Here is a 14,175-nt window from a genome sequence, read left to right on the forward strand (position 1 = left end):
TAACTAGGTACTTCCTAAATTCTTTGGCATCGTCTTCTTCGGAAATATTTCGTACTTCCCTTGTGATGTAATTTCTTATGTCTTTTTCTATAAAACTTAGTTCACGGTGGCTGCAAGTTGCTGCCACAAATGATTGGTAAGTTTTGCTCGGTCTGATTCCGACTTCCTCGTGGGTTTCGATGCTACGGCGCACGAACATGCTAAGCTCCCTGTGTTGTTTGAGCATCTCAGCCTGGTCTGGACAACAAGGATGTGAGTGATTCAAAACAACTTTGGAAATTATCCAAAGACCAACATCCTTCATTTTGTGTACGTAAATTCTGGCCGGACAATTTAACCCAGCTGAAGGGTTTGTCTTCAAAGTTGGAGATATCTTTAATTTCCACCTCCCCTCTCTAGGGCATACAATTAGTTGATTCTTAATCTTGTCTGCGTCTCGAGTCGTGTTCCTTATTTTGGTAGAAAAACCGGCAAGTTTGGAATAATGTTTGTAGAACTTTCCAACTTCTTCTAGTGTCTTGAAAATCATTCCCACCTTTGGGACAAATTTTTCATCCACAACACAGCTGGTCTGCATGATGAACCAAAACCTTAATTACAGTGAAACAATTATATAGTGCTTAAGGAACAAAATAGAATATATTTGTCTAATTTTTTTTAGACTCATTTTTGCATACCGAACCAAAAACATGCACATGGTGAATCAACTCTTTAGTACTTACCGAACCGAAAAGTTACTCACAATTACTCACAGTTAGTCACAGTTACTCACATTCACAGTTACATATTATCAAATCAATTCAATGCAATTCAGATATAGATCACTTCAGTCCATTCAATTCACTTCAAATAAAATTAGCAATTTCATTCCATTGAATTAGATTCAAAATTCAATAATCCAAACCTCATCAAATTGATATGTTTCGGAAGAATTATCCAAATCGCATTCATTCAACTGATTTGAAGTTGATTCATTCATTGTTTCAATTCAAAAGTGCATATCGAAGAAGAAAACGAAGAAGAAGATGAATGACGAAGCTAATTACGTTGAAGTCAATCCAAATCCATAATGCAGAGAAGAAAAATGCGAATAAAGGAGAGCAACGAATTTAATCAGTTTGAAGAAGAAGAAGAAGAAGAAGAAGAAGAAGAAGAAGAAGAAGAAGAAGAAGAAGAAAAAGAAGAAGAAGAAGAAGAAGAAGAAGAAGAAGAAGAAGAAGAAGAAGAAGAAGAAGAAGAAGAAGAAGAAGAAGGAGGAGGAGGAGGATGTAACACCCTAATATTCAAATCCTTATGCTCGAGTCATAAGTCAATGATATTACGGTGGTACGACTCTCAGGTGGATTTTTAATATATAAATATAGGTAATTTCGAAAGGAGTATTAATCGAGAAGCCTGAAAAGAGTGGAAATAAAATCGCGAAGACGTAACACTCACGTTTCAACAACGAAAAGTTAAACTGTGAAGCCGAAAGCGATATACGGACAAGGCATAAAGGAGATTAAGAGATAGATAACAGATAGATATATATAACATAAGTAATAGCCACTAGTCGCGACCCGCGAAGTTTAGGCCGGCTAGGGTACAGTATGAAAGTAACTGACAACAGTACATCCTAATCTCTCCCAAAGGAAACATAAGAGCCTCTATAGGCATGTTCCAAAAGAGTTCAACACATAATATAATCTTTTCAAAACAAAGGTGGAGAGATTCTAAGCAAAACACAAGGTAGAGAAAATAAATATCTTCGCCGTCTCTCAGACGAACCGCAGCTCACTTCTGAGCACTTGAACCTGTATTTGAAAAACAAGAAATATATACGGAATGAGAACCCCGGGCCCATGGGTTCCCAGTACGGTAAAAGTGCCAAATAAATACAATGCACTGCAATAAAAACTCACTAAGCATCCTAAACTCCTTTTCACCAAGTATCCAGCCTAGATTCTCACTAATCCATGAATAGGCATCTGTCGTAAGGGGATACTAAATCTAGTTCGTGTTACACATGTTTCCCAACTCGCTGATTCTTCCATGAATCAGACTCAGAATCATAAGCAAAACCATCACCAGTTGTTCTGCCTCAGCAACTCTATATCAATACATCATACCCTCGCCTGGAGCTAGTGAAATCACATCACTGCGTCTACCCAGGGGGGCTCAAATTATCTCATTCAAAAATCATCATCATCATGCAATCGCATCATCAATTCATCTCATCAAGAACAGCCCTCAACATCCACCGACACCAACATGAGGGATCTCTCAGTTGTACAAACACAAGCAATACAGACAAGTAATACACAAATAAGGTACAAGTAGAACAAGTAGCACATAATCAGGTAACATAGCATATATGATGTAGAAATCCAAAACAAATAGGCAAACCCAAACAATTCAAACATATGCAAATGATGTATGCCTGCCCTATGGCTGATGATATCATCTGTCGGTTATATAGCCAACCCGACACATCCTGGTAGCTAACCATGGACAGAAACACCCCTTGCGGAGCAAGTAGGTTTGAGCTACAACCCCCTTGCTACTACCCGCTCAGCCCAGAGCCAGTGGAACAACCACTACTGCGGCTACTACCCAGGCGGGTGTTTAACAGCTCAACCTGGAGCGAGTGGATTCACCACTACTGCCGCTACTACCCAGGTGTCACAATCTCTGACCTGGAGCAAGTGGGACGAACCACAAGCCTTGCTACTGCCCAGGTATCTTAAGCATTAACCCGGAGCAAGCGGGACGAACCACGACCCTTGCTACTGCCCAGGTATCTTAAGCATTAACCCGGAGCAAGCGGGACGAACCACGACCCTTGCTACTGCCCAGGTATCTTAAGCATATATTCATTCAATCTCAATTCATATTATCAATTCTCATTGTTATCAAATCTCAAACATTAACCTAGAGCAAGTGGGACGAACCCCAACCCTTACTACTACCCAGGTATCAGAGTTACATTCATTCAAAACTCCATAATTAACTCATTTATCATAAACATCATTTTTCGTCTCATACCCGGAGCAAGTGGACAACGCCACTGCCTACTACCCGGGGTTACACATCACATTTCAACATTTTCCATTATTATCCATTTAACACATTCATTCATTAATCATATATGCATTTATACTCAGCCATAATCAATAATGGCTTTGCCGTGACCCGGCAATAACTCAGCCATCCGGCTCATGGTTCAATCAAGAACTAGCCATTTATCAATAAATATAGCCCTTCGGCTCATGGCATACACGGTACTCCTACCGCCATCCTCCATATCTCATATAATCATCGTTGATCACCATTGATCATAACTTTTTCCCTTGCTTCACTCGCAAGTTACCACATCCCCTAGTTCCTTTCTCATTACTAAGCATATCATAATGATTTAATACATAAGGGGTGAGATCGGAGGCTTAGAAGTATGAGATTTGGCTTTTAAAACTCAAATATCAACTTTGGCATGAAAACAATGCCACGCGTACGCGTACTCCACGCGCACGCGTGGATGGCCTTAAAAACTCATCGACGCGCAAGCGTCATGCACGCTAACGCGTGGATTAAAAATTTGCCAAATCGACACGCACGCGTCAACCACGCGTACGCGTGGATACTCTCGTGCCCCAGGCACAAAGCTGGCACAGTTCTGGCACAACTCTCTGGAAAATGGCTGGCCATTGGGTGCAGCACTATCGGCGCGCCCGCGCACATCACGCGCACGCGTGGATGGCGCTTTCTGGAAGATCGGCGCGTACGCGCCAAGTGCGCCCACGCGCAAGGGGTTATTCTGCTAAAAATTTTCTAAGTTAAAAACTGCAGAATTCACAGATTTAGACCCCAATCTTCCAATGGACATAACTTCCTCATTTTAAATCATTTTTCATCCGTTCTTCGAACGGCATGGACATCCCGGATCCCATTTCATTTCTAAACAGATTTGGCGCAAAACAGAGATCCGTAGTCCAAGTTATGTCTCACCAAAGTATGCCCAAAAACCATATTTTTCATAAAAACCACAAAGTGCCATTTCAAAACAAACCATTTCCAACCCTTTTCAAAATCAATCAAAACATGCCAATTTCATCCCTTTTCTTTGAAATCAATTGAAATGTATCAAATTCAACGTCAAGCCTCCTCGACTCACACATTGACACATTACCACAATTCACAAAACTGCCATATAACCATTTTTACCCATTTCAAACAAATGGCTAAATTACAAACACATCAACATGTCATACATCCTTCATCATCCCAATTTCCAACAATACTATTTCCAATCAACCATCATTATACATGATCAATATCATACTCACTATCACGTGGTTTCATCCCCAAATCAACCTCAATCATTCCTCAAACATATATCACAACATACATATCTCTCATGCATTATCATACCATCAAGGCATCAATAATCATGATCACATATATGACCACATAACATACCTCAACCAAAACCAAACATACCTCATCTATACAATTTCATCCAAAATTACCAATTTCCACACTTCAACTCCTCAAACCTCATTATTCAATAACCAACCCAATCATTCATATAATCATTATCTGAAATTCATCCAATCACTTGTGTCATCATACAATGCACACATCAACTTACCTTACTTACCTCTTTTCGGCCTCTGGCCCAAAATTCACGGCCTCCGGCCCAATTTCACAATTTAAATGCATAAACCACAAATCAATACTCATTACCCAATATATCAAATTTTCAATACACCAAGCATACAAGGCCACACAATTCTCAACCCAATCATCAATTCACATTACATACCAACTATGCATATTAGCACCAACCATTTACACAATCCAAACTTAATCCTAGGGGCATCTAGCCTAGGAATTCTCATCACACCACACGGTACTTAAATGAAACTTAAACCGTACCTCTTATAGCCAAATCAATTGAGCCTCTTCTTTAGAAGTCTCCACCAACCTTAGTCCCAAGCCTCACCAAAGCTTCTCAAGCAACACCAATCTCCCAATTGTGCACCAAGATCATCAAATACACTAACATAACCAATATCACATACATACATCAACCTAGGGCTCATAAAAATGACAAATCACAAGGGTTTGAGCACTTCTTACCTCAGCCCATGAAGTAGGGATAGAACCCACTTGGAATCCATGTTGGAGTATCCCTAAACACCCAAAATCACAAGATTTCAACACTAACCACCCAAAAACGTGTAACAGTGGAGAATATCGAAAACTGGGCAGAGATGAATGGAATACTCACCACAAAACTTAGATAGAATTGTAGAGGATGAGAAGAGCGACGCGTGGCCTCAAACGGCTCGTCAATCGGAGCTCCGTAGCTCAAGTTATGGTGATTTGAAGATCAAAGAGAGTTATGTTTTCTCTCTTCTCTTCTCTCTTCTCTATTTCAGCGCCCCAACCTCTCTTTTAGGGTAAAAATGAGCTGAAATGCTCATAACTAATGTTTATATATGTTGGGTCTTGGGCCCACTTAGGCTCAGTTCACTTATTTTTGTCCGTTGGCCCAATTTTGGGCCAAAACCTTTAAGATTAGCGCTCCAAATCGCACTTTAAATATTTCTACCTTCCCTAATCATAATTCCTCATTTCTTAATCCTATTTACTCATAATCAATTTTCTCAATTGCAGTACCAGACAGGCCTCAGCCGGTACTGCTGGTCAAAATTCCACTGCGCGCTTTTACGCAGAAAACTATGTCTTCCGACTCGGAAAAATTCACTGAATCCAGATATCATATTTAAATCATCAAATTCCAATTGCCAAATCTTCCACCCATATTCGCTCCTACTTAACTTATTATTTGATTAATTTCGGTTAGACCGGGTATTACAGAGGAGGAGGAGGAGGAGGAGGTTGACGTTGTATGAAAAAGTTTACGTTGAAAAAGGTTAATCACGCAAAATAAGGATTAGGTTATATATATTATATGAGGCGTGTGTAGATAAACGAGTGTGTGGGGGCGTAGAGTGAAAAATACTTGAATAACATCCATATAATTTTTACATGGATATAGAGCTTTTCTGAATTTGTTAATAGAGTAGTGTAATAAAAAATAATGAAATATATTAATAGAACCTATGTTTTATAAATAACATATATCAACTTAAAATTCTTACAAATATATGGACATATATCTTTAGGTTTGGCCAGGGACTAATTTTAAAAATTATTAGTACGTTTCCATGTTCTCGATTTTTTTTTTTTTTTTTGGATACATTAGAGACTCAATTGAATGTGTTTATTCCCGTAATCATGTTAGATCTGCAGAGTGTGCCGTCCATGCCAATTTTGGATAGGATAAGGGTACTCTTTATGACGTGGCAGTGGTACAATTATACTGAAAGAGACAAAATATTATAATGTGAATTGACCGATTAATAAACATGATTAATTTTATATAATTTTATATACGATTAAGAAAAACGTGAAAACAATTTATATAACAAGTAAAATTTTATGTGACCAGTATCTTATAAAATCAATTAAGATAAAAAAAATTGAAAACATTCTTTTGACGAACTAATATTCTATATCTCTTCTGCATTTCGATATTCAAACTGTGAATAAGTATAGTCATAATAAATTAAGAAAAGTAATCAATCATAACTTTTTGTTAGAATTTTATTATCATACTAAAACGATAATATTGATTTTTAGATAAATAAACAAATTTCTTCAATATATATTAAAAAATAAGCAGGTGTGCATGGAAGTCGTGGGTATCGAGAACCTTGCACGGCACTATATAAAAGGAATGAAGGATACACAATTTTGTTTGGAATTTTAATTTTTTTATTGGATTTAACTAATATGTATTTTTAAAACACATGATAAATTTATTATTAATAAATAATTTGAAATATTTTTATTTAATAAATATAAAATAAATACATTAAAATTTTAAATTTTTTAAAAAAATTTAATTTATAATCTTAAATTCTTTTTTTATTTAATATTTTACAACAAACAACATTGCATTGATTGCATTCACACAAACCAAGAGGGACACGACACAACCTAAAGTACTGTGTTGTGTCTCCCTCCAGACACCCCAAATCAAATCTTAAAGACTAAACAATACCAATGGACCCGTCCCAAAAAAAAAAAAAAAAATAGCAATGGAGAAAAAGAATTAAAGAGAAAAAAAGGAGACGGTAGCAACTTCATGACTTGCTACTCAAAGCATTATATACATTGGTGGAAATGGCCATCACACTTGTTACTACAGCTAGTATAATCATAACTAGTGCTATAATTTTGTCCCTTCTCGTTGATACCTCATAAGCATCCCTGAAAATTGGAAACAAACAATGTGATTAACCAGTTTTATTCACTCATGCATGAAAAATGTGCTTTTATCATTTATGCATACAATTCTTGCATCCCAAACATGTTTGTATTGTAGGTCTCTCATTTTGTTGTCTCTATTTCAGATCTAACTTCTGTTTTCTTGTATTTAATGAAAAAATATTTTTTGTCACAAAAGTAGGACATCAATTCTAACACTTCCGGTAAAAATACTGTGTGGATATAAAAAAATATTACCAAATCCATTATTATGTACATATATAAATATATATATTACTTAACTCATTTTTAATAGATATTTTGTATTTCAATATGTATTTTATATCATAATTAATTTAATGGTTGATTTTTAATGTACACATAGCATGATTACACATTTTAAATGTAAGTTCTTATTTTTGGTCCCATCGTATTTGTATAATAAGAAACAATTAAGATAAAAATAGTTATTTAATGACCCATTTTTCATATATTCATTTGAGACTTATCACCTTATTAGCTATTACTATATAATGGAATATAGTTCTTACTTAAGTGTGTGGCCCGCACTTCATGCTATCCTATAGTGTGATAAATGAACAAATCCAATAAGATAATGAGATAAAATACCTTAAAACAATAGCTCCTGGGAAAACAAAGGCAAGGCACAACGCAGTTGTGGATCCCAGAAACTGAAAGAAGTACCAAATATCCGGAATAGCTATGGCGGCAAGGTAGCTGACGACTAGAAGCACCAGAGTAAGGATCACAAATCTTTTGTTGTCATTGGCAAGCATAGGCTTCTTGGGGAAGAGGAGTTCATCTATGTTGGCTCTCAGGGAGAAGTTCAAAAGAGGAAACACCAGCATGATGTGTAATGCATAGCTTATGCGGACCACACCATTGAGCAAGGAACCAACTGCAGAACCAGCATTCTGATCGAAATTGATCAGAATGTCCGATTGTGTCGAGTCTCCGAATAAGAGGTACCCGAATAGACCGATTGCAAAGTATATGACAGCACAGAGCATCAAGGCTAGTCGAACCGCTTTGGTCATGTGGGATGCCTTGGCAAGCTCAAACCCAATTGGATGCACTGCAAGTTAAATCAACTAACTAAATTATATGCATACATTGCCTAACTAATAAAATTGCAAAGAAATGTCAAATCAGTATACATCAATTACACCAAATAGGCCAATACCAAATAATCAGCAAGGTAAATATTTCTAAGCTTGTTCTAAAAAAAAAGAGCAAATTTGGCAACTATCAAAACCAAACATCACATGCTAAGTAGTGAATAGGCCATGTAACTAATTAAGTACCATTGAAATGAAATGTGAAGGCCGTAACTACAACTGGAACTGCCGTGAAGAGATCAAAGAAGGATGTTTGGTAATCTAAGCGAGGAAACAATCTTGGGGTTTGTGTTTTTCCTTGCAAGACTGCAACAACTGCCATCCCAGAACATATTGCAACAAACACCACTGCCAGAAAAGTTGACACTGCTGAACTGTACTTCAAGGATTCTGCAAATTTCAAAACACCAAAAACATCAAAAAATTATGTTATAACTAAGTTTTTGAAAGATTAATTTAATACTGACCTACACGTTTGTACAAGACCAATGGAAGCATAACAAAGACCAAGGTTATGAACAAAGCAAATTCCCTGGAATTCCACCAATGAATCCCAAACCACTGCTGCAGAAGGCCCAAGTGCACTTCTCCACCTTCATTTCCCTTTCCAGATAGCACATCCCCTGTTTCACCACTCCAAATTTCACCCACAAACATTAATAATAATGATAATAAATGATAAAATGAAAAACAATTACTACTCATTACTCATAAAAACCTTTCTTTGACCTAAAATCAACTAAATAAACAAACCAAGCTTCTCTATACAAATATTCACCACTCAAACTAAGCTAGCTTAATATCATAACTTCATAATAAGTTATTAAAAAAAACAAAGGTACAATTTTAGCACTTATTTTAGGACACTACTTTCATTCATAAACAACAAAAGCATAAGAGTTAATTTCATTCATTAATTAAGTAAGTCAGAGTAATTAACACTCAATTTTTCTTATCTTTTTTTTATGAGAAAGGAATTAGATTGAATTAAATTCTGACCAATAATAATTAGGTATAGAATCAAGGCTCCAACGTTTGTGACGATGACACAAACTTGTACGGCAAGTGCTCCGAAGGTTCCGAACGCTTCTCTCATGACGCCGGCGTACGTCGTCGTTTTGCCGGAGTGCGTGAACCTCAACAGAAACTCAACTGACACTTCAGCGAGAACTGCGATCACTGCAATCATGGCAAACGCAGGTATAACGCCGAGGACCTTTAGGATCGCCGGGATCGACATGATTCCTGCGCCGACGATGGTCGTCGCCACGTTGAAGACGGCGCCAGAGACTGACGCCGGTTGAGTAGAGGATCCGGTGGATTCCGGCAGGAGGGGGACGTTGACACCCGCCGCCGGCGACATCTCGGCGGTGAAGTAGCGGTGGATAAGGTCCAAAATTGGTGGTGGAACCTAGGGACTAAGAAATGAAATTATGCTTGAAAGTTGAAATGGAACTATATGCGCAATTTAAACACGTTACTTAAAACGTGTTACTACTCTCTATTTTATATTTTATCATATTTTTAGCTTTTTTTTACAGATAATATATACTAAAATCAACTATTAAAATCAATTATTAATATAATTATTAAAATTAATTATTAATATAAAATATATATATTAATTAAATTTAATTAGTTTAGTAGTAAATTCATTAGTATAAAAATATCAAAATTTGAATTCTATTTTATATATGTAATAACTAATAATAAATTCTTAAATAAAATTTGATACTACAAACAATTAAAAAATACTGTAATAAATTAAAATATAAAATATATATTAAAATATAAAATATATATTAAAAGTAAACTAAATAAAATATATATATCTTCACTTGCTTGACCAAGAAAAAGAGAAAGGGAAATAAAAATTAATAAAATAGCTAGCTGCAACTTGCAATTGGTGATAATTGGAAGGAAGGTTAGTTAATGAATTAATAATGAAACACCAATATTGAACTTTTGGGTGAAAATTCGTACCAATTTTCCGGGGGTTGGAAACGTTTGAATCGTTGGTGGGTTTTGACTGGAGATCATGATCAAATTTTTATTTTAAAAACATTTTTTATTTTGGTGTACAAACTTCCAACAATTAATTCGTCGTTAATTTATACTTCTTAGATTTATTTATTGGATTTACTTATGACGCATATTAAGGTTATTAATTTAAAATTATTATAAAAATATATGAAATTTATTTTTTTAATACATTTATTATGGATTTATTAAAAAATTATTAAATTTTCACTAACAATAACCTTAATATTTTAGTTGAACTTATTACTTTCATTTAAATTCTTTTTGTGTAAAATTTAATATTAAATTATTAATTATATTATTTTTATAAACTTATTAATTATATTATTATTATATGTAAAAAAGTTTTGATAAATATTATCTATTTTATATATTTTCGTTGATTACGTAAAAGGATGGTAAGGATTATTAGTTTTTTTTAAATAAATAAACAAAATTTTTATTTACAAAAATATATAATTTATAACGATTTTATTGATTTACATTCTATGATTTATCTCGTTTATCGTGTAAAAAAGATAAGCCACAATATAATGTGGTCGTGTGATGTTTACACACGTCGTGTGTAAGGTCCTTATTTCATTTATAATGTAAACGAGATAAGTAATAATCGCACCTATATATAGAACTCGTTTACAACACCATTTGACTTCACTTTTCATTTATTTCTTTTATTTTTCTCCCACTTTTAGTTTTTTTTAATCATATTATCGAAATACTCGAAGATTATGGTATGCGCAGATGTACGGGATGAGGACATCAACCGCTTGAACGCGACGTGACATATCGCTGAAGCAATCAACTTCTAGGTTAGTATTATTATTTTCATGTTTAAGTTAAATAAGTATATATTTATAGAATCATTAGTGTACTTTTATAAATATAGTATATATTAAGTGGTAAAATGTATTGTTAATAAGTGTTAATTGATAGGTATATTTTAAGGTTTAGTTAAATTATTTTATTAAGTAAATATTTATTGCATTTTGTTATTTATTTAATTTGATTTCTATATTTTTAATTTTAATTTTGATAATTTGGTAGATAATTTTTCTTAGTCAGTATTAATGGATATGTATGATTTTAGTTATTAGTTAAATTAATTTATTAAGTAAACCGTTGTGTCATTTTGTTTTTATTTAATTTAATTTCTATATTTTTAATTTTAATGCTGATAGTTTTGTAGATAAATTTTTTTAACTGTTATTCAATGTTTTAATGGGAATTACGAACAATCGATATATTTTTTCGAACGGTCAACCTTTAAAAATTAATTATTCTATTTCTAATTGAGTTATGAAATGTGGAATATTTGTTTAGTATAATTTTATTTTTTTATTTCGACATTTAAATGTTTACTTTTGAAATAGATTTCTTATTCCAGTTTTTTATTTTTTACTAGAGGCCTCGCCAATATCTATGTTGTAATCATCTCCACCCAAGTTGGAAAAGGAGTATTCTCATGCATTGCGTCCAAATCCAACGTATGATAGTGACTGGATACAGTTGATAAGGCCAGAGTTGGGTGTGGGACAGGTAGAAGATACCGAACTGATGTGTCGACCGGTGTATCTGGGACAAACTCCTCCTCTTCATCATCTTCAGAAGAACCACTATCGTTGCTATCGGTAACATACTTCCTATCAGACTCCTCACCATCTACGTCCATGTGTTCCACTAGATTAGCACACCAGTGCAGAGGAGGTGGTGCAATAGGTGGATCATCACAAAATTTGAGTAGCCAGATCCACCACCACAAACATCACCAACCCCCGCAGAAAGCTCAATCACTTGTTCCGCCATAATTCTCCCATGGATGTTAAACATGAGGCGCACATGCTCTTCACCATGGAGCCAAAACAGACGAAACCAAAAAAGCTCAATTTTCCATCAGTGCTAGCAACCTATATCCAACCCTTCCAACCTTTTTCTCCCGCTAGGACCAAAGCTCCTCAATATCAGATTCTTTCGTTCGGACAAAGAACTTACTCGCTGAGTGTGCAACAGAATGAGATTATCACGTTCAAATATCATCCCCAATGTCATTGTTTCTCATATGACAATTGGGATACACACTTACAACTACATGCCCACTACTAATAGACATTTTTTCTTAATTTTTGGAAGAAAAATGGAAGAGAAGAAAAAATAAAATGTTTGTGGAGAATCCAAATGGTTACAACTCTTTTTATAGCTGCTAAAAATTTATCATACCGTATTTCGTTTACAGTGTAAACGAAATAACATTGTGTATATCTCGTTTACAGTGTATAGTTTATACTATAAACGAGATAGACACATTTCACATACCGTGTCTTATCTCGTTTACAGTGTAAATAAGATACACATAATGTTATTTTGTTTATACTGTAAACGAGATAAGTAATAGAGTGCAAATCGATAAAAACGTTACAAATTACATATTTCATAAATAAAAGATTTATTTTATTTATTTAAAAAAATTCTTATAAGAAAACTAAAAGAGAATAAGTGAAATGGTTGTGAAGAATCCAAATGGTTGCAACTCCTTTTATAGCTACTGAAAATTTGGTCTATCGTATCTTGTTTACAGTGTAAATGAAATAACACTGTGTAAACGAGATAAGTAATAGAGTACAAATTGATAAAAAAGCTACAAATTACATATTTTTGTAAATAAAATATTTATTTTATTTATTTAAAAAATTCATTATTAGTAAGGTGTTTGGAAACTTTAAAATATAATTTAACACTTAAAGGTTTAATTACTCTGGAAGTCCCTATAGTTTCACCGAATTTTCAATTACGTCCCTATACTTTTTTTCTTTTTAATTGGGTCCCTATACATTAATTTTTTTTTAATTTAATCCCTACCGTGATAAAACTGTTTAAAATAACGGAATATTCCATTAAAAAATCGAATATTCTCATAATTAGATTAAAAGACCCACTTAAAAACACCTCTATTTTTTTTAAATACCAAAAGTACCCTTTATATTTTGTCCCCCAATTCAGAGAACCCTAACTACCCCTAAGTTATTCTCCTAAGTTTCCAATTGGATTTCTCCTTCGTCGCACTCTGCTGCCGTCTTCCATGGCGGCGGCGTCATCGTCCGTCGCCGGGTGGTCGTCGTCTCTCTGCGTCGTCCACGGGCCCACGGGTAAAGTGCGTGTAAAGTTTTCTCTCTGAAAATCGTGTAAAGTGCGTTTCTCCTCCATGGGTCTGTCGTCTTCATCCATAGACTTCGGCGTCTTCATCCATAGCCGTCAGTCCGTCATCTTCATCCAAAGCCTATGTCGGTTTCTGAAGATCTTCACTGACTGATCCGTCGAAGCCCTGTTCGCCACTCGGCAGGACTCGCCTCACGTTGCCACGCCTCGTTGCGTCGCGCCGCGCCTTGCCTCGCCTTGCTGCTTGTACACTCGATCTGCCAGAACAAGTAAGTTAGTTTCTGGTTGTACCATATATTAAGGTGGTACCCTTTGTGCCTTCAATCATGAACCATATATTATTTACCACAAACGCACACATAGCAACAATTTTGTTTTACTATTAGAGAGAAATGAATTACAAATTGTGATTAAGCTTTATCACTATTCTCAAATGCAGATCAATACACAAAAAATTGATTACAGTTGTCCAATTCTAAAAATTGACAACTCCTTTAGTTTATTTGTTCACTACAGTTGTCCAATTCTA

General features: G+C 34.9%; 1 protein-coding gene across 1 annotated transcript; it reads right to left on the minus strand.

Annotated features, from left to right (window-relative positions):
• Window positions 1–6,948: 6,948 nt before the first annotated feature.
• LOC112715294 (amino acid transporter AVT6C) lies at window positions 6,949–9,976 on the minus strand. The gene is made up of 5 exons (XM_025767045.2): window positions 9,456–9,976; window positions 8,924–9,079; window positions 8,643–8,846; window positions 7,948–8,413; window positions 6,949–7,320 (listed from the first exon to the last, which is right to left on the minus strand). The coding sequence occupies exons 1-5, from the start codon at window positions 9,817–9,819 to the stop codon at window positions 7,194–7,196; spliced, it is 1,317 nt and encodes a 438-aa protein (XP_025622830.1). The 5' UTR covers window positions 9,820–9,976; the 3' UTR covers window positions 6,949–7,193.
• Window positions 9,977–14,175: the final 4,199 nt, after the last annotated feature.

Source organism: Arachis hypogaea, chromosome 10 (genome assembly GCF_003086295.3).
Source record: "Arachis hypogaea cultivar Tifrunner chromosome 10, arahy.Tifrunner.gnm2.J5K5, whole genome shotgun sequence".
Taxonomy (NCBI): domain Eukaryota; kingdom Viridiplantae; phylum Streptophyta; class Magnoliopsida; order Fabales; family Fabaceae; genus Arachis; species Arachis hypogaea.